Here is a 23694-nt window from a genome sequence, read left to right on the forward strand (position 1 = left end):
TTGTCTATTGAACATTTTTATGGCCCTCTACAGAAGCAAACAACCGCGACGCTTGATGGGGTCCGATTAGTGTCACGAGTCGTCCTCCTCCTCCTCGAGCCAAACCATACACGTGACAACTTTTTTTTTTTCTTTAATTTTCAGACACAACAATATTGTTAACCTATATAGCTGATTTCAGTTTATAATCCTCAATAATGACGCATTTTCTCGGAGAAAAATATCTCGTAATAACTACGTAATAAAACGTGCTTTTACGAGAGTATTATTGAAATGAGTGACCTCTTGAGAAAGCAAAACCATGTGGACCCGATGTATCTAAGATAATTGGACAATTCACAACAAACAATATTATTGATCTGTATATGAGTTGAAATTTCTAATAACTATTCAATTCAATAAATATGATTTTGATTTTGATTCAAGGGCACGTTGTTAAAAAAAAAGTTTAACCAATAACGATACAATACAATATAAGTTTGCATTTTAAACATTTGATATGAGTATAAACTCAGGTCATCAGGTCCGTACGCATAAAAGTTTCTCATCCTAGGATAGGATAACTTGGATAAAAACCTAGTACATGACCACAATGATATATTGTTCCAAATGAAAATCAAACTCACAACATTCCAAATCCATACGATTTGACAACAGAGAGATTCACAAATTGAATTTTCACTCGGTTTAAGTTACTTATCACTTTGTACTGTTTTTTGCATTATTGTCGGTTTTTTTTTCAGCTACTTTATGTCACCTTAAACTTAAATAACAATCTTTGTCAAAAAGTGTTGTTGATTTGTGGACAAAAAATAGCCACATTAGTCTGGATTCCAAAGTAATCAATCTTATTAAGCTTTGTTCTAGATGATTGATTGTGTCTTAGATTACCAGACCACAAAGCCACAACCATTAATATTTTATTTGCAGATTGCAAGTGTGAACTTGCTTATTATCCACAAAAACTTGTTTTGAAAAGCCAAAACAGTGGAGCGAGTCATGACAACAGATGTGTAGTTATCGACAATCCTGACAGATTTGTTTCATTGTATTTTTGTATAAGTTGGCAGGATATGTCAGATTCTCTGGAAAAAAAAAAACTACATCCTCATCCTCAGCCTCACAAAAGCAGGTTTTGTCTCTTACCAAGCCAAGCCCATTAAAATTAAGCCCAATTCTCTCCGGGCTTTCAGGGAAGCCCACTACATGGCCCCATCTTGTGAAATCAAGCATGTATTCAGGGAAATGAAGAGTAGGGTGACAAAACTCTGTCTGGTTTAGATGACTGCATTTGTCCGATCAGGATTAAATTGAGTTTGAACATAATTTATATGTCCGAAATATAGGTCCAAACAAAAAAATTTGTCCGATTTAAAATTGGATCTAGATCCAAATACACCGATTTACTTGTCCTGACCCTAACCCGATTAGTTTATTGTTTAATTTACTTGTCCGGATTTATATCAATATGGGTTTGATCAATTAGATACGTCCGAAATCTAAACCGGATTAGGGTCTGAATATGTAAATATTTTCGTAAACGCGTGATGTTGTCTGATCCGGAACCAATTTTTTTTGCCACCCCTAGTCAAGAGCATGCAGTCTATTTGTGGTTTGTTTTGGGCTTGGAAGGCCTTGCCCAGTTTTTAAAAAACGGTAACTCATTTCAATTGGGCTTTTGGGAACCTACATATTGGCCCATGTACCAGGCTCATTATAATCAATTGGACCGAGAATAATCAGGCCCAAGATACCTTTCAGACTTAGCCCAGCTCAACAATCAAATCCAATGGGAAAAGAACAAATGACAGCTTCATTGTCACGAGGAATTGTTTCATTTTGTTTTTGGCGTAAAACAACAAATAAACAAACATGCCGTGTTTTCGATATTTCCAACATTGTTGAGTAAATTAAGGACGCCTTTGTCAATAACAATCGATAACCAAAGAACAATAATTGGAAATGCAAACCAACTAACAAATTAATTGCGGATTGTACGAGTTTCAGATCTTTCTCTTCCTTCCCCCTTTGAGTTCCAAAAGCTGCAAACCCTAGTTGGCTCTTCTATTTTTGTACCGGATTCTGCAGATCTGCACCCACAACTCAACGATTGGTTTGTCCTTCTACTCTCTCTGTCTCTGCACTTTGTTTTCCTTGGTTTATTAACGGTGCATAGGCCCTATTTGGCTATTTCAGTTCGCTTTGACTTCTCCGATAACCCTAGTTGTTGTTGCGCCTATGCTTCTGCTTTTTGTATTTGATTTCCCCGTTGTCATTGTCTAGATTGCAATGTGCATTGTGTGGAGATGTTATTGAGTGCAGGCAGTTTGTCTGTGAAGTAGGTTTAACTTTTGCAGCGATAAGGCCTCGGGGATAAAATCATTTGTATTAGTGGTGTGCTAATTAATCGTCTCTGTCATGGTGGCATAAATTTTTCAATGCTGGCAGTTGTCTATGAACTAGTTTTGACTTGTGCCACCATCTGTGGATTTCAGTGTTGTACTCTATGAGAAAGGAAATAGACTTACAATTGTTTTGTTGTTTTGCTCCTTCTTATTGCTTATTGATTCAATATCGGATTTGAATGTTTTGTTTTCCACCTCACCAGCTACGTAAATCCTTGACACTCCCACAAAAAGAAACTTGGCGATTGGCTTCTTGAGAGAGGACAAACTGAGGACAGGGATAAGCATAGAGTGAAGTGTTCAGTTATTGATTTTCTATTAATGAGACGAGGTTTGGAAGATTTCCGGACAAAGAGGTTCTATAAGCTGATGCATATATTTCTGAATTTAAAAAAGGGATGAAAGTATTTGGGATTTTGAGCTACATATGTTCCGTTCTCTTGGATGGTTCATTGGCCTGAACTCTAAAAGTGGGACACCAAAGAGATTGTGTGATGAAAAGCTGGGCCCTGCTAGGGTCAAGCCAATGGCCATGTTGGACACCGTGCGGGAGATTGCCATTTACATCCATAGGTTTCACAACCTCGACCTTTTTCAACAAGGGTATGCAAATTTCAGTTGATCAAACTTTTGAATTCCTTTCCTTCCTATTGTTCAGTGCATCATGTTAGTGCTCATGGTGCATCTTTGTTCTTCATTGTTGTTTTGATATGCTCAGATGGTACCAACTTAAGATTACTGTGAGATGGGAGGACAGTGAGTATGCTTCTTTGGGGACACCAGCAAGAGTTGTTCAATATGAAGGTAAGTTTGCATTCAACAGAAAAAATTATGCTAATTTCGTTGAAGTTGTCATATTATCTGGTTGCCTTTCTCTGCCCAGCTGCTTGTAGGTTTTTACTTTTTTTTATCTTAACTATTCACCTTTTTCTTTAACTAGAATAGTGCAATAATGGATAATGATGTCTTTGGCCCCATTCTTTAGAAGTGGTCCAAGAAGCTTGCATTATATAAAATATTAACAATTTTGCCTCCTTATTCTGGCATGGATGAATTTTGCCTATTCAAATGATGTAAATTTTCATTTTCTTGCTGTTTTTTTTTTCTTTGGATGAATTCTCACCAAGCTTGTTAGGTTTGGTGCTTATTAGACGAAAGGAGATAATTGGTAAATTTTTTGGGCTGCAGCGCCCGATTTGGGTTCTGATGACATACATGGAGTGTGGAAGATTGATGATACTGAAAATAGTTTTTCAACACAACCTTTTCGGATAAAATATGCGAGGCAGGATATCCGTTTATCTATGATGATCTCATTCAATTTGTCTCTTGTACATGAGGTAATGATTTCTCTCTCTCTCTCTCTCCCTCCCCTAAAGTTTTAGCAGCTTCCTTCTATCTTTGGAGAAAAAAGAGGAGAGGGAAAAGGCAAGAACTAGGTTGGAGGAGGAGGAAGATTCTCCAAATCTCCATTAAGAAGTATTTCACAATTGAGAGAAAAAAGAAGAGATATAAAAGCGCTGCAAAAGTGCAATTAGTTTAACTTAAAAATGGGTAACTCCCAAGGAAGATGTATGAGGTGGTTGACCCTTCTTTGCATGGCCAATCTTTAGACTTGAGGTGCTTTGAATGAGAAGTCCAAATAACGGAGAGTTTCCTCTGCAAAAGTTCCTAATATTTGCACATTGCAACCAAAAAGCGATGTTATAATGTTTGCTTTACATCACTCAAATGAAGATTAGGGTTCCTTTAAAATACAGGAGGTAACGGAAATAAAAAGAACTACTTTACTTATTCCCCTTGTCATCTTTTAGACTCTTTGGAAGCCAAGAAACAAAAGAACTTTTGAAGGAGTTGAAACCCCTCTAGAGGCTGTGAATGATTGTTGGCTTCTTTCCCTTTCTTCTTGGTTCATTGGACATTTGAATGCTATGAAAAGTAATTGAGTCTTGTATTTTTCTGGCAACCCCTTAGTGCCTTTTCAATGCATTTTTTTTTCCTGATTTAGAAAGCAGAAGAAACTTGTGAGCTCCAAACTATTTTTGGGGAAGAGCAAACACATTAGTGTTTCGTGATTTGCAAAAAACAGGTTCTGTGTAACTGTAGTTATACCAAGGGGCCGCTAAAAGATATTCAGTGGTTTTGTGTTCTAGCTTGAAGGATTATGCTTTAGGCATTTAAGATTTGGTACTGTTATTATTTCATATCCTGTGCTGATACATCTTATAATTATAGGGTCCATCCGCATCTGCAGTTATTTTGAAGTTTGAGCTAATGTATGCTCCTTTAATGGAAAATAGGTGAGTTGAAAGAAATGCTTATTTGGGGATACCCTAATTTCATGGTTAAATCCCTGTGTCCCTGCCCAAAAATTTGCTGGCTAATGTCATGGTGAAATCATTTTCCCGTGACATTTGATATGCCTGTTGTGCAGGTCTGACTTGCAGGCTTCTCTGGATGCTTGCTCTGCTGCAATCCATGAATTTCGAATTCCTCCCAAAGCTCTACTGGGATTGCATTCGTATTGCCCTGTATATTTTGATGCTTTCCACTCTGTGCTTGTTGATGCAAGTGTGCATGTCAGTCAATTGAAAGCTGGTCCCCACACCCCTTCACTGAAGGTATCCAGGTTTGTCACATTTCTTGTTTTAGATGTATTTTCTTGCATTATTCCGTTGCTTCATTTAGGCAGTTTGTGAAAGAAAAAAACAAAGAGAAACTATTTGAATTAATTATTTTGCACTGTGAATTAACATCAGCTGAATTATTCTAGTGATTCTCGTGGTGCTAATGATGTTTCTGGCGGAAGGATTGATGGTTTGCGTCAGGTATACTCTTAGATTGAATTTTTTTATTTTATTTTTCTGACATGACTTTGTTTCTTGTTTTCTATAACTTTACGAGATTTACTTGTACAGTCTTCTTTTATTACCTTTGTAACTCTCAAAATTATGCGGGACTTGTTAACTCTTGCTTTTTTTGTTTGTGCGTGGAATTCTCTCGTGCATGTAATTACTGTGTGCGCATCATGATAGTCGCTGGTTTACTGCCTTTTATACGTGAAATTAAATTTGTATTCTTATATCTCCTTGGGTTTCATTAAAATCCTTTCTGAAGTTCAGTAACAGTAAGAATGTTGCTATGTACTATTGTAACTTTTGACATATGGGTGAGACGTTATGGAAAAGCTTCAAATGACAATTGTATTTCGTTGATAAACATTGCTTTAAACATATTGTTTGGCTCCTTTCTTTGAAGTTATATAGTTATTCGATTTCAGATTTTTTTTTGCATGCCATTAAAGTGGTTTTCTTGGCCATGTTACAATTTGCAAGAGACATGTGGTCTTAAATTTTAGAAAAAGATATCATTCTGATTTTGAAAATAGAAATTGGACAAAAAAATTCTAAATGGCATGTCAATATGTCTTTGGTACATTGACTTGTGACATGTCAACCTTTAACACTGCTATTTTGTTTAGTAAGTTGCATTTGAATGATGAATGGCTGTAGAACTTCTCTAGCTGCTGGTTTAAAAAAGCTATGGTTTGGAAAGTTTTATACATATTGAGCCATAGATTCACTGATTACGGAATATGCTGTCATTGCCTATGTGATATACACGCTTGAGGTTCATGTGGATGCTTTTTATTGTTTCTTAATTGCCTATTGCTATTGTACTTGGATGATTCTTCTTCCATGCATTGGTAACTCTTAGTGTGAAGTGCTGAAAGATGAATTTTCTGATTGACTAGACTACGAGTCAAGTGGCTGCTGTGGATATGAAACATGTCGTACTTGTGAAGTCGTTTTTAGTTGCCCGTGACACATTGCTTGAAGAGCTACAGAAACTGAGCAAAGCGGTTGACCAAACTATTGATTTGACTGATTTTACATCCAAAATGGATGATGTAAAGTTGTTTAGTTCTATCTTGCAAGTGGATCCGGGTATTGCAGATGGTGGAGTTTCAGGACAAGGCAAGCCACAAAATGGTCTTGAGGTCCTTGCTTTATGTTATTGTAGCAGAGATTATTGATTCTACTTTGCTATTTATATGGCTCCACAATGTTTTTATTTACTCCTTTTTTTCTTCCTTGTTTCCTACCCGTTTGCTAGCAGAAGGCAAAGGGTGTTCTAGATTTTCGAAGTGATAAATTGCTCCGGACCTTATTACTGGATGACCTATTAAACATTTTTAACACCTTGGGAGATCAAGTGTCATATTTATGGAGCATTTTTCTGCAGTTCCACAGGTTTGCTTTGACTTCTTTCTGTTAGTCTTTTGTTTGGACACACCTACTTTTCTAGATTTAAATTCTGCTGTCTCCTTTATAATTATGTGTTATCAAGTATTGTTTCTATATATCACCTTGATTTCATTGGGAATTATAGTAATATATAGATCAAGCTGTGCAATCGCAACCGACATATGTTCCCCCATATGATTATTATCAATTGCATGAACATTATGTTAAATAGAATGCAGGAAAATAAAGCATATACTATAACAAAACTTAGTCGTAAGCACCTTTCTTTGTCACTTGCTGAATTATGCTTCCTGTACTTTATGACTTATTATGAGTTGCCTCTGGTTTAGGACAACACATGCGAGCATAATAACTAACAAAGCACTCCCTCTGTATTTGTTTAAGGTTTATGTCCCTATAATGCATGAAAAGTTACTTGGAAGACCATGCTGTCACGTCTTATCATCTGCCTTATGGATTTGAAAATGCTTCAGATTGTGTTTAACATGTCTCCTCCTTGTTATCTCTTATCCAGTGCCTTTTGTTTAAAATGTGGTCTTCTGTCTTAGATTTAAATAGTTTGACAACAAGAAAATGATCATTCCTTTCAAAACATTGCTACTTTAGGAAAAGGGTAGATAATTTCTTTGGTATGCCTACCTCTGCCGGGGGCTCTGTTTTGCTAAACTTTATATTACTTGTTCCAGACATCTTTCAAAGTGATTTTTCATATTTATCATTTGTTCAAAACACATTCACTATATCTATCTCAGCTACTAAGCTACTACTTTGAACTGTCAAGTTGAGCCTGTCAATACGGTTGCTTCTAAATGCATTTGTTTTCGGACTGATATATATATTTTTTAAATTCTAGGGCAAACAAAACTAAGATACTACAGTTTTTGCGTGATACTTGGGTTGAGGACCGAAGAGCTGAATGGTCGATATGGATGGTCTACTCTAAGGTTGAGATGCCTCATCATTATATAAGTAGTGGAGCAGAAGAGTCTTTGCACCATGGTGTTAAAAAAGTTTCTACTTTGTGGAAGTTACCTGATAACGTAAATATTTGTCTTCATTACTTCATTTACTTGGAGAATTTTGTCTTCCTTAGCGGTTTCTGTGACCATTGGAAATTGTTAGTTTTCAGTGTTCTTAAAATCTGCAGTGGTTTGTTGTTCTTTTTACAGCCTGCACAAGCTGCCGCTACTCGTGCTGAGCTTCATCGAAGCAGTATTGCACAAATGAGGGTACTTTCTTTCTCTCTTGTTTGTTGAATTCCTTTTGTTATCCTCCATATACTGAATTCCTTTTGTTATCCTCCATAGACTTTTTGAGGCTAATGAGCAGGTTTTCCTTATTTTCAGATGAACAATCGGTCAATTCAGGACTTGCAGATATTTGGATATCCTCTGAGAATACCAATTGTAATTGTGGAGCGTGTCATGAATGCACCACGTCGTACTTTTAGTGAAAATTCATACTTGAGAAATTTGGACCTCATAGATTCACCTCTCTTATATTCTGGACCTAGCTCTGACACTGGAAACATACCATCCAGCTCTAGCCCACAACCAAAAGGCCGTGAGTTAAAGATTGTCATCTTTGTGCATGGGTTCCAGGCATGTACTTTCTCTTCTATTACTTCTCTTCAATTTTTCTAGATTCTTCTATCCTCCCCATCATTTTGAGTACCTTGCAACCATCGTTTTTTTTTCTCATCAATGCATTCGTAGCATTGTGGGATTGCACAAGATGGCACTTGGTATCCGCATGTGGAAGTCAAGTACTTGATTATTTGTCTTGTTGAACTTTTTTAATACTTGTTTTCATAAATGTGAATCAACCGTTTACGTCATTGTTTCATGGGATTGGCCGTTTAGTTGATTGGATCTTAGGTAAATATAGTTTTGGTCCTGTTACAAAGAGCTCTGCCTCCCTTTGGAGGTCAACAATGTAATTTATGAAACATGTGTGCATTTTATCGGATTAACGGGATGCAAGTTCAATTATGTTATTTTTGAAATACTAGATATAGTAGATTTACATTTATAGTACTTCCAAGTGTACTGTCTGAACTCTGAACTGAGTTAGTTTGTCTGCAGCTTGTCTGTAGCAGCATCTTCTCTGATTTCATTTCATCCATGTTTTCTACTGCATTATACCCTGAAGCATTCATCACTGACTGAGTTTTTATTTTTTCACGACTAAATACAATAGGGACATCATTTGGATTTACGGCTAGTTCGCAATCAGTGGCTTTTGATAGATTCCAAGATAGATTTTCTAATGTCTGAGGCAAATGAAGATAAAACATCTGGAGACTTGCGAGAAATGGGACTGAGACTAGCTGAGGAAGTTGTTGCTTTCATTAGAAAGAAACTGGATAAAGTTGCAAGATCTGGTGTTGTAAGAGATATCAAGCTTAGCTTTGTTGGGCATTCTATTGGAAACATTATCATAAGAACAGCATTAGCAGGTACATGATCATGATTTTGGCTGCTCCTTTTTCAATAGTTTGTAATTTGATATTCATTAGTTTGTAATTTGATGCTAGATTCGTGCTTCTTTTTCTGCAGAGAGCACTATGAAACCATATCTAAGATATTTGTATACATATATATCTATATCTGGTCCACATTTGGGTTATCTTTTCAGCAAAAACTCTTTATTTAATTCTGGGTTGTGGCTTTTGAAGAAGCTTAAGAATACTCAGTGCATTCACCAACTGACCTTCACAGATGATCCAGATCTCTATAATACTTTCTTCTACAAACTATGCAAGGTACTGAAAGTATGCTGATAGGCACATTCATCTATGTATATGTGCATGTTTGCGTATTTTACTTCTTTTGTTTTATAGATATTCTTAGGATGATTTTCTCTTATTTTTTTTGCTGTTAATGGGAGATAGAGGCAACTGATGGAGAATTTAGGTGGCTAAACAGAACATTTCACTTCTATTATGTCGTACAGACATGACCTTACTCTATCCCCCCTTGGCCCCTTGTGTTGCCCCTTGGGGAATAAAAGCAGAGACAGTGAGGGATGAGAGGGAGATTTTTTTTGGGCTGGGGGATGTGTATGCTGACTTTTACTCTTTGGCTTAATTCTAAAACGATAGCATTTCTTCTTTCAGCAAAAAACACTGGAGAACTTCAAGAATATTATCCTCCTATCTTCACCCCAGGTATTATCTTTTCTTTCACATGCTATATTTGGTTGAATGTGGTGGAATGAGGTTGAATTGACACTTGATACCTTTCCCAACTCGAGAAGAATGCTCATTGCTTGCTCCATTATACTCTGGATTTCCTTTGTTTTGAAAAATATTGATAAATATGTTGGGAAGATATGATATAATTTGTTGGCATTTTCTTTAAATTGATATGCTGATAGTCGCCTACATTTCTCTCAGGATGGCTATGTTCCATACCATTCTGCCAGAATAGAACTATGCCCAGCTGCTTCTGTGGACTTCTCTAAAAAGGGTAGAGTATTTTTGGAGATGTTGAACGATTGCTTGGATCAGATACGTGCTCCTTCCTCTGATCGTCGAGTGTTCATGCGTTGTGATGTCAACTTTGATACTTCCTCCTATGGCAAGAACTTGAACACATTTATAGGAAGGGCTGCTCATATTGAGTTTTTGGAGTCTGATATTTTTGCAAAGTTCATAATGTGGTCTTTCCCAGATCTGTTTCGATGATAATAGTGGGATATGCAATCTTGCATTCCAGATTCTCTAGCCTGCCTCTAGAGGGCATTCTCACCCCGTTTTCTGCAAAGCATGCTGGACTAAGAATGGTGTGCTTTTTTGGGGATGGATTCCGCTTCCATCAGGACCAGTTGCAGCCATGTCTATATATTTTTGACTGGCGGAATCATTGAGTCGGCCATTGTAAATTACAGGGGTGAAGCTGATCGCGCAACAAGAAGATTTTCCCACCCAGACGATTTGGACCGTTTGGTGACCAGATGGTTGATATGAGTTTTAGTTCAAGCCAACAAAACTTGAAGGTAGATAGGCCTTAGACTTGCACTTTTAGTCCTTGTGAAAATACAGGTGTAATTACTTCTCTACATTACTTATCTAAACCTCAATTTTGGATAGACAGATCATGTAAGCATGCCTAAGAATTGGGTCTATGTACCTTTCACCGTCCAGTTTGTGCAGTAAATAAATTCTAGGTGCAATCTTCATTCTCTAAATGCCTTAAATTTCAACTAGATTTTTAGCTCTTGTTTGACTTCAATAAAGTTTCAATTTGAAAGATGCAGAGTGTTGCTATTGAGTTATTCAAGAACAAGAAAATAAAATTATAATTGAGAATCGAGAGTTTTAGTCACATCTCATTTTTTATTAAGTATATCCCAATTTACTTTGACTTCGCATTGATTTTTAAACCTAGGCTTATAACATCCCATAACACTCCAAGCCTTCGAAGCACAGAGGAGAGTGACTCTGTTGACAGAGAACCTAGGACGCAATGACAGAAGCTAAAATACCGTGGAGCACGGAGGAAAATCTTTGATGACGCCCATGGCACGCTGTGGAGCACACGGTGTGTTTAATAAAAAGTGGAGGTGTGATTAAAGCTTCCATTGAAAACTCTGTTGCACTAAATACATTTGGAAGTTCCATTAACCGGCTCCAGCAGGCCGACTAAGAAACTAAGTGGGCCGTGCCATGTAATGGGTGGGCCGTGGAAGTCCTATCATAGAAATTCTTGGGCTTTATCCCACCTTCATCTGAGTTTGTCTCGTGTTTTGTTAGTTTGACAAGGTCCAGGCCCACAGCCACAGCCCATTCTCCCCCTAAATAAACCCAACTCTATGGAATTTGAATCCTAAACCACAAAAAGTAAACGACAATCAATTAATCTGATATCTGAAATTGGTATTGCCGTAGTGGTTTTTCAACGCCGATTACAATGGCGAATTTCTCTCTGCCCGATGATTCTCTCTTCCTTGGATTCGACAGCTCTACTCAGTAAGTCTCTCTTCTCCCTCTCTCTCCTTTGATCATCTGATTCCAGAATAGGAACGCCAAACTGTGTTTTTTTTGGTGGTCTTTGAAGTAGATTGGGTAGATAGTTTAACGTTTCTAATTATGGATTCCCTTTGAAATTATGAAAAAAAAATTAAATTCCACAGAGAAGTGGCTTATGTAATTATGATATGCTGTTGGATTTTCTCAAATTCTTAGCTGGTCCATGTAATTGAAGTGTTTAGGATCTGAATTACTAATTTTGAAGGTCATTGAAGGCCACAGTGTTGGACTCCAATCTCACTATTGTCACAACTGAGCTAGTTCATTTTGATTCCGAGTTGCCACATTACAAGACCAAAGATGGAGTTTATAGGGATCCAATTGTAAATGGTAGAATTGTTTCACCCACATTGATGTGGGTGGAGGCTCTTGATCTAATTCTTCAGAAGCTCTCGAAATCGAATTTGGATTTTGGAAAGATTTCTGCTATTTCTGGGAGTGGGCAGCAACATGGCAGTGTTTACTGGAAGCGTGGAAGTGCTGCAATTTTATCATCATTGGACCCTCGCAGGCCACTGGTTGATCAGCTTGGCAATGCCTTTTCGGTTAAGGAATCTCCGATATGGATGGACAGCAGCACCAGTGCTCAGTGTAGAGAGATTGAGAAAGCTGTAGGAGGTGCATTAGAGTTATCTAATCTTACTGGGTCTCGTGCTTATGAAAGATTCACTGGCACTCAAATTAGGAAAATATTTCAGACACGTCCAGAAGTGTATGGCGATACAGAGAGGATTTCCCTTGTTAGCTCCTTCATGGCATCTCTTCTTATCGGGGGTTATGCTTGTATTGATGAATCTGATGGTGGTGGCATGAACTTGATGGATATCATTAAAAGGGCATGGTCCAAAGTAGCTTTAGAGGTTTGCTTGCCTGTAATTTTTAGTACTTCCCTAAAGCAATGTTGTATGTATTGTATTGATGTCATGAAATTATGTTAAATGCTTTACATTGGCTATATAACTGTTATCTATAGGCCACTGCACCAAGTTTAGAAGAAAAGCTTGGAAAATTAGCCCCTTCTCATGATGTTGCTGGTCATATTTCTCCCTACTTTATGGAGAGGTAAGTAATATATATTCATTAATTGGTTAAACCGTCCTGTTGGGATGATGGATATGACCTAAGCATGATTGTTTGAATTCTAATGATCGGAGGAACTGCGTAAGCATTTAGAGGCCACTTTTGATAAGAAATAATTTCAAGTTTTATTGCATTTTCAAATCCGTAACACAAGAAATATTCGTGTTACATCTGTAATCATGGTTGTTGTACGAATGTAAGTACATAAGATGGCTCTAAGAATGGGCAATTATGAGAATAGTATTTGGTTAACATTTAACTGATCTTTGGAAACAATAATCTTGTTTTATACTCTGTGTTGCATAATTGTTGATCCTTCTATTAATATGTAGTTCTTATGATCTTTCGTTGTTGCGAACAATTATGTCCAACATCCAGTATGCTTAAGATCTCGAATGCCCAATCTCCTTGCAAATATCATTCCAGTAAAAATTGTTTCATTTTCTGATTGTCTGGTGGTCTAGAGATAAACCTATTACTACTTTACTAGTTAATTCTTATGGTCATGCAATCTCATGAGCAATTATGGCTCACATACATTATGATTAAGATCTCAAATCTGTAATATCCTTGCAGGTATCATTTCAGTATGAATTGTTTGATTATTCAATGGTCTGGAGACAACCCTAACAGTTTAGCAGGTTAATGATTTTCTTCATTTTGCAGTCTTTAAACTGTTCTGCAGATGAATTTTGGATGTGCGTTGTTTCAACTCTAATCATTTATACTCTTATCACAATATCACATACTATAATTTCTCATCTACTTAAAGCATTTTGATCTTGCAGGTTTAACCCTGAATACTCCAGGGGATCTGGCTATTAGTCTTGGCACAAGTGATACTGTAAGTCTGACTATATAGTTATGAATCCTAACCCTCGAATGTAACATATTAAATTCTTGGCCATTTTTATATTGTAGATCATAAGGAATGAGACTGAACGGCGTGTTTCTATAGTTGAACAGTTATTTTTTTCGAATAATCTTAACCTGAATAGCGTATTATGTGAAGCTTGTACAATGATTCATCATTGCTTGTTTACCTCCATAACTTGATCTCACTTCCTCTGCAATGTGGTCAATTGCAAGTTCTCAAAATTAGTACAAATTTTTACAATTAATTTACCATATTCTATTAGTGATTTTTTTATGGTCACATTTTGTTCATGCTTGAAGCACAGGTATTTGGGATAACTGTTGATCCTCACCCTAGATTGGAAGGACATGTTTTCCCTAATCCTGTAGACCCAAATAATTACATGGTTATGTTGGTATACAAGAATGGTTCTCTGACTCGTGAAGGTACTGATTTTTTTTTTGCTCTGCCTTTTGTCATAGGCCATTTAGTACTTCTCTAACTCCAGCATTTATTTTAGATGTGCGTAATCGCTATGCAGAGAAATCATGGGACATGTTCAATGAGTTTTTACGGAAAACACCACCTCTAAATGGTATTTTACATTTCCTTGATACTAGTTTCTTTTCATTTTCATTTTCTAATTTTTTTGTCTGCAATAGATGGCAAGATGGGTTTCTATTACAAGGAGCATGAAATTCTCCCTCCCCTCCCAAGTGCGTACCTAAAACTCATCCTTTATATTATTGTCTTTTTCTTGTATTTTGACATGTCATAGTTATGAACTACTGAGGTCCTTTACATTTCTTGTTCTAGACTTTCTACAAAAGAATATTGATGATGGATCTGCAATGCAATTTCAGGCAACTTTTGAACTTAATTCTATCAAAAAAATGAAGAATACCCTGAATTTATCTCTCCACGCTATCTTGTAGCCTGAAGGTTTCTTCTATTGGGTTTTGATTTTCGCCTCAATAAGATAATCAAAACGAAAATAACCAGAGGTGGCAAGAGATGGATAGGATGTTGCAAATGTTCAAGTAACTGACATAGTTGTATATTCATCTAGTTGGCTTCCATCGGTATTCCCTCCAAAATTTCATAGGTGACACTCTAGACGGCGTGAATGAAAAAGAAGTTGAGGAATTTGATCCTCCTTCTGAGGTCAGTTTAATACTTGAAAATCTCGAAGTGTGATATAAGTTTTTTGTCGAATAAGAACAAACTGCAATATTGTTTCCAGATTCGGGCATTAATTGAAGGCCAATTACTCTCCATGAGAGGTCACGCAGACAGATTTGGAATGCCTTCACCTCCAAAACGAATAATAGCTACAGGCGGTGCATCAGCGAACGAGACTATTTTGCGTTCAATAGCAGCAATTTTCGGCTGTGATGTCTATACAGTCCAAAGACCTGGTATGTGTATTGGGACATGTTTTCCAATAGCGATCTCCTTGGTCTATACTTTCTTTTTGAGCATGATACGCTTTACTACAGATTCAGCTTCCCTAGGAGCAGCTTTGAGAGCTGCTCATGGTTGGGTGTGCAACCAAAAGGGCGATTTTGTGCCAATATCATGCTTGTACAATGATAAGTTGGGGAAGACTTCGTTGAGCTGCAAGCTCGCGATGCCTGCCGGAGACCAAGAACTGGTTTCCAAGTATGCCTTGTTGATGAAGAAGAGAATAGAAATAGAGAACCGCCTGGTCCAAAAGTTGGGACGCCATTAAAGTAAACTGCTGGAGATTCACTTATCAAGACATTTGTATTATTGATTAGGGTAGTATGCAACCCCACCCACTTCATTTCCTGATGCCCATAGCCCCCTCCCTTGTGTATCAAAAAACTGAATATGAAATCTCTGTACTTTGAAGAACCCAATAAGACGTTCCCCATGGTAATATTTCAAAATCTCAGACGCATTTGAAATCTGGAGAAGACAGACTGGGCTCGGCGCTTGAATTGATTTGGTTGATCAGAGAAGCAGTTGTATTTATTTATGCTGTCGACCATTCTAGTCCATCGATGGCTAGAGAAGAATTTGGTGATTGAGGAGAAATCAGGTGTAGTTCATCGATCGAAGAGAAACATTTCTCAATTATCAAACGTGGACTTGTGCGCAATCCTCTGGTTTAATTGCCTGCCCAATACCAGAGTCCACAGAAACTAGGCCATGAAATCAATCAACAAAAACAATTGAACGATCCAAGGAAAAAAAAAAAACTTGAAAGTCCAAAAACCCTGAACGTAAAACAATCGATGATAGTCTAGATAGAAATCAGCAGCACAACATGGAGTAGCTGGTACCAAACAAGTTTAAACATGTTTCACCTCACAAAGCACAATCATGGACAGTAGCAACAAAATCTTATGATAACAACTACAGAACCCATACGAATATTCCCCCCTCAATATTCGTCTCCTTCATCATCCTCTCCTTCAGCAGACTCAGCACCAACCTCCTCATAATCCTTCTCAAGAGCAGCAAGGTCCTCACGAGCCTCAGAAAATTCCCCTTCCTCCATACCCTCACCAACATACCAATGCACAAACGCACGCTTAGCATACATGAGATCAAACTTGTGGTCAATGCGGGAGAACACTTCTGCAACACTGGTGGAGTTGGAGATCATGCAGACAGCCCGCTGCACCTTGGCAAGGTCACCTCCTGGAACAACAGTAGGCGGCTGGTAGTTGATACCGCATTTAAATCCGGTAGGGCACCAGTCAACAAACTGAATTGTGCGCTTAGTCTTGATGGTAGCCACAGCTGCATTCACATCCTTGGGAACAACATCACCACGGTACATGAGACAGCAAGCCACGTACTTACCATGGCGAGGATCACACTTGGCCATCATGGAAGAGGGCTCAAAGGCACTGTTTGTGATCTCAGCAACAGATAGTTGCTCATGGTATGCCTTCTCGGCTGAGATGACCGGGGCATATGAGGAGATCATGAAATGAATCCTTGGATAAGGAACAAGGTTGGTCTGGAACTCAGTGATATCCACATTCAGAGCTCCATCAAACCTCAAAGAAGCTGTGAGGGATGAAATCACCTGCAACATCAATGTCAGACAAATGCCCATTAGACCATTACTTTTTAACATAGCCATAATCATGCAATTAAAAAATCAACAGTAAACAAGAGGCACCAATCATTACCTGAGAGACAAGGCGGTTCAGATTGGTGTAAGTGGGGCGCTCAATGTCAAGAGAGCGCCTGCAAATGTCATAGATGGCCTCATTATCAAGCAGCACCGCAACATCTGTATGCTCAAGGAGGGAATGGGTAGATAGGACACTGTTGTAGGGCTCCACAACAGATGTAGAAACCTGAGGTGAGGGATAGACCGTGAAACCAAGCTTTGACTTTTTGCCATAGTCAACAGAAAGTCGCTCCAACAGAAGTGAACCAAGGCCGGAACCAGTACCACCTCCCACAGCATTGAACACTAGGAACCCTTGAAGCCCAGTGCAGTTATCAGCAAGTTTTCGGATACGGTCCAAGCAGAGATCAACAATCTCCTTACCAACTGATGCATAAGAACAAGAATATCAACATTTGGCCAATAAGAAAATTTTAAGCACATAAGCTATTGAAAATTCAAAAGATAATAGATAGAGGATGAATGTTGGCAATTACTTGTGTAGTGACCACGGGCGAAGTTGTTGGCAGCATCCTCTTTGCCACTGATAAGCTGCTCAGGGTGGAAAAGCTGGCGGTATGTTCCTGTCCTTACTTCATCAATAACAGTGGGTTCAAGATCAACAAAAACAGCACGAGGCACATGCTTCCCAGCACTGGTTTCGCTGAAGAAGGTGTTGAAAGCGTCATCTCCGCCACCAACAGTCTTGTCACTTGGCATCTGGCCATCAGGCTGAAACAATTGGGGAATTTCAACAATTTAATTCACTAAAGTTTAAAGGTTGTCCACATGAGTCAGATCAAGAAACAGTTGCAACGTAAATGCAGATCAGGAACATTATGACTTCAGAATTATTTATCTTATACCATGCATCAATTCACATTGAAAATGGAAGGTACCGCAGGAAATTGAGACCAATAAATCCAACAGAGTTCCTATTTAGTTTCAGAACAAAATTATTGTGAGTAAAACAAATCAACAACTGCCAATCCAAGCAGGATTTGCATTCATAATTTGTTCTTTTTCTTTAGAGCCCAAGTGTAAACCAGATCCATATAACAAATCACTAATGCAGGGACAATATCATGCGCAATTACTATGCCTAAACTAAAACTTAACAACACTAAATTCCAATGTTGAATGCGAAAATCCCTCATATAAACAGAATGCTGAACAGATTAGCATGAGTTGAACCTAACAATCATCCAATCTAGCTAATACATTGAATAACAAAATTCAACAATATAATGTGAAGAAAGTGTAGATCTCTAAGACATTTGGCTTCAAGTTTCTAGCAAGATACGCAGGAAAACCTAAAAAAGTCCTAAATCTAGATCTTGAAGCCAATTGTCTTAGAGATTTACACTTTCTTCACATTATAAATTAATGAAACAAAACCTTAAAAAAGGTCCTAAATCTAGATCTTGCAATTAATGCAATATACACCAGGACTCGCCAGTATAGGTCAAAATGCCGAACAAACATCTTCTTTCAGAGGAAAAAAAATCAAGATCTAGCAAGATAAGCGAAAAAAATTCAAAAAGATCTCCCGATCCACGTTTACACAATTTACAATGACCACAACAAAACAGCAATTACTTGAACAAAAAACCACATAAAATTAAAGCGAATCCATGGTGGCAAAGACAGAACAACAAACAATATCAGAAATAGAAGAACATGAAAGCACACAACGAGACAGATACCTGGATTCCGTGCTCGAGGCAGTAAAGCTCCCAGCATGAATTGCCGACCTGAATACCGGCCTGACCGATGTGAATCGAAATGCACTCTCTCATTTTCGTGAATCAAAAGACGATTATAAATGACAAAAGAAGAATACAGAGCTTAACGGAGGAATTTGAGTAGCGGCGTGTATGAAGACGCCTGCCTGTGTGAGGGTTGCAGATATGCGAGCCCCTGCGTATATATACAACACAAGGAGAGATTGTTGCTCAGCCACCGACGAATGAATGGTTACTGGAGTTGTACAGCGTGGCATGCCTAACCTGCGGTTAACTCGTTAACCATGGTTAGTTGCGCGCCTAGTCTTCTAGATCTGAAATTTTGATTTCGAAAAGTTAAATGAGATTCGCGGTACTATTCGTAAACAGGTGGGCTGTCTAGAACGAGTAGAACCTACGTTTTCATCATCAGGCCCATGTGTCGGCCCACTTTTGAATTGGATTCAACATCTTATCTCACAGGACACAGATTAACTTTTTCAGTAAAGCAGTAAAAAAATCTTGCCTTGACTGGCTGGTTTTGTTACAATCAAGAAACAAAACGAAAACGTCATCTAATCAATAATCATCTTAAACATGGGCCTCCAATCAAGCCAAGCAAAAAGCATGGGCCTCCAATGAACATATGGGCCTAAAGCGAATCTCCTAGATCTGGAAATTGGATAATTTAATTTCAATATCCATTAAGACATTGGACAGAAGCTTTGCGGATGAGGCTTTTTTTTTATTTAGAAGAGTGGATAAAACATTTTAAAATTTCGTTTAAAAAACTTGGGCTACTACTATATAGGCTATCTAACGCTATTGAGAAAATATTCAATGGTTCGCCTAGGGATGACAACGGGTCGGGTACCATTCCAATTAGGAAATATCAAAATCGTTTTCATTTAATATATTCTATACCAAAACCGTTCCAAAACCATTTAAATTTCCAAACCCGGAACCGTTTACCATCAGGTACCCATTTACCATTTAACTTTTAATATTTTTATTTTTTTCTTTGAAGATTATATTAATATAAATTAATATTGAGTATGATTTATATTAATTATGATTTTATAATTCAAATTAGTCTCATTTATAGTTTTATTAGTATGTTTCTATAAATATATACGTTTTAATATGCTTTATCATGTTATAATTTAGTATCCTAATAGTATATATTTATACATGATTTATAATATTATTACTATAATGGATCTTTTTATTAAACAGTTCGGGTACCCTAAACTCGGCATCAAAAACCAAATCCGACCCTAAACCATGACGGGTTTGAAAACCAAAATCGTTTCCAAACCCATAGGATCGGTTTTCAGGTTTTAAACGAATCGGGTACCCTATAAATAGTACTCGGATCAATTTTTTTTGTCATCCCTAGGTCCGCCTATTCCATGCTGTTGTGTTGTACCAGAACACAGAACACTGAAATATTTTCTCAGTCTACAATAAGGAAATAAATACGCCATTAAACGAAATTCTTTTGAAAAAAAAGGACCAGATAGTCGCAGCAGAAATTGAAGGCATATGCAAACTACTTGTATAGTTGTATACTTGTATCCCTCAACTATGCTTTTGTTTTCTTGGGTTTTCACTTTTCACCACTGCTGATACTGGCATGGCTACAATTTTAGGTCAAATGTGGGAAACTCTATCGGTGTTGCCTTTCTGGCGGACATGAATGCCCTAAGCATGTAAGACAATGAGACATGACTCAATGGGTGCTCCTGCACCATGGACGTGTTAAAGAGAGGAAACATAAAAAGAAGTAACCAGTATTCCACAGTGCCACTGACAATACATAGTGATATGACAACTGACTATCAATATTGATTGCTCCAGAGACAAGAGAACATCTCAAAATGCATATAGATATTAAGGGATATATCTCACAGAAAATCTCTACAACATGTTCTTGCATTCTCCATTTCTCTGAACTAAACAGAATTCAACATGAAATGAGCAGAGCAACTAATCAACATGGTAGAGGCACGGCTTAAGTATAAAAAGGTAAACAATGCTTATGCACACGGTTCATCGATGGACAAGTTGGGAATAGACTATGTACGTAAATTTTAGCCACACATAATATATGGAGAGGATTTTAAAAATTGAACTCATACCCTTTAGGTTACACCCCTATAACTCTACCACTGGCGTTGGGTCACACGTTCGAATATGCATGGCTTAAGTATTAAAAAAAGCTACGTTACTAGTCAGATGTACAAACAACGCAAAATCATTTACAGATGCGCCTGTTATCCAGGAGAAAGAACAAACAAGTCTCTTAAACATGGAAGCAGCTATGCAAGAAACTCAACAAGCAAATAGTGAAGTAGAACTATATTCCGCTTGATGGTTAAGGTTTCATGGGCCGTCCGCGAAAAGCTACAAACAGGAAATGGCCTTTCAGTATTCAACTCCATCCATCTATAGATAAGAACGTGTAAAAATCCACATATAAGCAGGAGCAGCAGAAAAATAAGGGCGCTTAATTAGTACACTTCAACCGGAGTATTTGTCCTATCTCTTGAGGTCAGAGATGTGTGGGTTCAAAAAGACTTGAAGCTCACAATTTGAGATGCATAATAAGAATTTCAACATCACTGAGGAAACCAAATAGCTTAAGGAAGGATACAAACATCAAAGCTACTGCTTTCCACATGGAGATGAAAAGAATAAAGGTCTTAACAAGAGAAACATACCAGTCAAAAAGCCAATTGTGCATTTCAACAACTTCAACTTCATGTATTCAACAACTTCAGGTTCATTAATATAAAGATGAGAAGAGGCACCATGAGGACTCAAAGCATTAGGGCGTGTGATCCGGTCATGACGAATACCAAACAATGGAAGGACATTCAAATTAAGCAATCAGAAAACCCATCTCCATGAAAAACCAAGGCATATAATCAATGTATGAGTTCATACATAATTCACAAAACAAAATATGTGAGAATTGCAATATGGAGATGTGATCTATCATTTTGATTTTTGAGGCCAACAAGAAAGATGTTGGTTCGAATAATATGGGAATACATTTAGAAACTGAAATTCCAACAAAAAGATTTAAAAAAAAAAAAAAAAGCTAATGAAACATCGGCTTTAATTTAGGAAGATATAGTTCAAATCACATCAGAAGGCAAAAATATCAAATGATCACTAAAGACATAAGGATAAAAGTTATAAGACATCAAGAGAAATCCAAATTCAGCAATTATAAACTATAATAAGGAAGATAAATAATTATAAACCCCAGAAGAAGTCTTTATTTTCTTCTTCCCGTATTCCCTACTGAAAAATGAATCACCCCAGTCCCCAAATGCTCCAAAACCCAATGCACTAATTTCAAATTTTATTATTGGGAAAATGGAAAAGTTGTACACTTCTATTTCTACTCAATGCAGCTATTTGGTTCAGTTGGAAATAAAAGATATCTACATATTCAACACTTTCCATCTAGCAGCTAAATCCATACAAGAGAAAGAGAAGAAATTGAGCAACAAAAACTCAACAAGAACAGAGGCAAAATCTTTGACAAAGAAACTATAATTTTTATGCTTGTAGCCGGTAAGAAAACGTATTGAAGAACAGAGAAAAAAACATACATCATCTCCAAGAACGACTAAATCAGTACAATATTCTGCATAAATACATGCTTAAAAAATCAAAATCAAAATGCTTCATAAACACTATCTTCTTGCTGGCATTTTGACGCATGACATTGAATACCAATCAGCCCTGAGTCCCTGACGAATCGTATACTCCTCCTTCTCCTTCAAAAATATTCAAAGAAGCACACAATAAAATTAATAAACCAACCACAGAAGGGAGTGTGAGATTTTCTCTTCTTTTCTTCCTATATATATATATATATTTATATATTTGCCTGGCTCCATCCTGTCTGCCTTTTTGCACGAAATGAGAGTGGGTTTTGCATACAGAGAGGGGGCTACATTTTACTCGCTCCCCCTACTCTCCGAATGCACCGAAATGACCTTCGATTAACAAACCCATTTGGCGACAATACCTTCCGCAGACCAAGGACAGCTTGGTCAATACACAAAACGGAAGAGAAATACATGTCCTTAACAACAGCCATTGCAGAACAGTTCATGAGCCCAAACAACAAGGAAAAATAACTCTTTCTGTCTGGTTTACGGGTGTTTTAGAGAGAGAGAGGGATGGAGTGAAAAAAACTTGTATAGGAAACAATATGAGAAAGAGACAGAGATATAGAGGTAGCTATAGCTTGCTTTTGGTCTAAAAATGGGGTTTGATTGGTAAAGAGAGGAAGTGGTTTTGGCAGGCAATGGGGTTTTGGATTTGGAGAGGCCGGTGACAAGCCATTTTCAACTTTCTCTTTGTTCCTTCTCTTCTGGTTTTTATTTTAAATAAAAACAATAATAATGATAATAAAATTACCTTATTTTTTAGGGAAGGGTAGTGTTACAGTCACAGCTGTATTTTTTGGACTTTTTCCGTGACGTAAGATCTGTGTCAACTTTTCTCACGGTGTTCACTTACTGCGATGGGAATGGTGAAGATTGCATCTCCGTTCGGATATTTGCTGTTGTGGGTAAAAAAATAAAACATTTATATTGCCTTGTCTTAAATAGATATTGATAGGGGTTGCGAGGGGTATGATTTTGATAATAAAAACAATTTCCATTGGTCAAAAGTGATAAAATTCTTAATGTTTGGCCTTTTGTGACAACAATGTATTTTCTATATTTCCATGCAAACAACGTTCTATAACTTGCACACATCCATTTGCTAGATGGAGCCATTATTGTGTGAAACTAATTGTTTTTAGTAGGACGCTCCATGTTGCAATGGATTATGGTGTTTCGAATTTTGTGTTAGAGGTGGACTCAACAATTTTAGTTATGGTACTAACAAGGAAGAAGTAGGATGAGTCGTTTACGGGACACTTTATTTAATAAGCTAAGCAATTTATGTACATATTGAGAGTGATTGTTTGTCGGCATATATGATAAAGAGGGAAATTTTGTTGCTTACACTCTCGCTCGTTTATCAAGGAACTTTCGTGATTTAAGAGTTTGGTTGTTTGCTTTTACTAAAAAAACAGATTAAGAGACGATCGGATTTGAATCTCAATATGGGTGGTTGACATAGTCAAGGGTGCTAATCCCA

The 23694-nt window shown here is 37.4% G+C and overlaps 3 protein-coding genes across 6 annotated transcripts; 2 read left to right on the forward strand and 1 right to left on the reverse strand.

The window, feature by feature from the left end:
• The first annotated feature begins 1868 nt into the window (after positions 1–1868).
• LOC120009526 (protein FAM135B-like) lies at positions 1869–10858 on the forward strand. Its single transcript, XM_038860146.1, has 16 exons — positions 1869–2113; positions 2609–3008; positions 3124–3209; positions 3594–3745; positions 4641–4705; positions 4840–5034; positions 5179–5233; positions 6160–6405; positions 6525–6658; positions 7527–7713; positions 7843–7902; positions 8020–8274; positions 8873–9131; positions 9232–9437; positions 9792–9842; positions 10071–10858. Exons 2-16 carry the CDS (start codon positions 2833–2835, stop codon positions 10359–10361), a joined length of 2418 nt encoding a protein of 805 aa, XP_038716074.1. The 5' UTR covers positions 1869–2113; positions 2609–2832; the 3' UTR covers positions 10362–10858.
• Positions 10859–11510: 652 nt separating this feature from the next.
• Positions 11511–15623, forward strand: LOC120009144 (xylulose kinase 2-like). 4 transcript variants are annotated; one of them, XM_038859603.1, is made up of 11 exons: positions 11511–11645; positions 11911–12565; positions 12679–12767; positions 13362–13426; positions 13574–13629; positions 13967–14087; positions 14162–14236; positions 14304–14357; positions 14711–14805; positions 14885–15059; positions 15141–15623. In XM_038859603.1, the coding sequence occupies exons 1-11, from the start codon at positions 11587–11589 to the stop codon at positions 15371–15373; spliced, it is 1677 nt and encodes a 558-aa protein (XP_038715531.1). In that variant the 5' UTR covers positions 11511–11586; the 3' UTR covers positions 15374–15623. The 4 variants fall into 4 exon arrangements, with proteins under 4 accessions (XP_038715531.1, XP_038715532.1, XP_038715534.1 ...); XM_038859604.1 differs by having other exon boundaries at positions 14183–14236; XM_038859606.1 differs by having other exon boundaries at positions 11921–12565.
• A 251-nt stretch (positions 15624–15874) lies between these two features.
• Positions 15875–18734, reverse strand: LOC120009145 (tubulin alpha chain-like). The gene is made up of 4 exons (XM_038859608.1): positions 18502–18734; positions 17293–17527; positions 16812–17182; positions 15875–16705 (listed from the first exon to the last, which is right to left on the reverse strand). Exons 1-4 carry the CDS (start codon positions 18592–18594, stop codon positions 16052–16054), a joined length of 1353 nt encoding a protein of 450 aa, XP_038715536.1. The 5' UTR covers positions 18595–18734; the 3' UTR covers positions 15875–16051.
• Between the last annotated feature and the right edge of the window lie 4960 nt (positions 18735–23694).

This window comes from Tripterygium wilfordii, chromosome 11 (genome assembly GCF_013401445.1).
Source record: "Tripterygium wilfordii isolate XIE 37 chromosome 11, ASM1340144v1, whole genome shotgun sequence".
NCBI lineage: Eukaryota > Viridiplantae > Streptophyta > Magnoliopsida > Celastrales > Celastraceae > Tripterygium > Tripterygium wilfordii.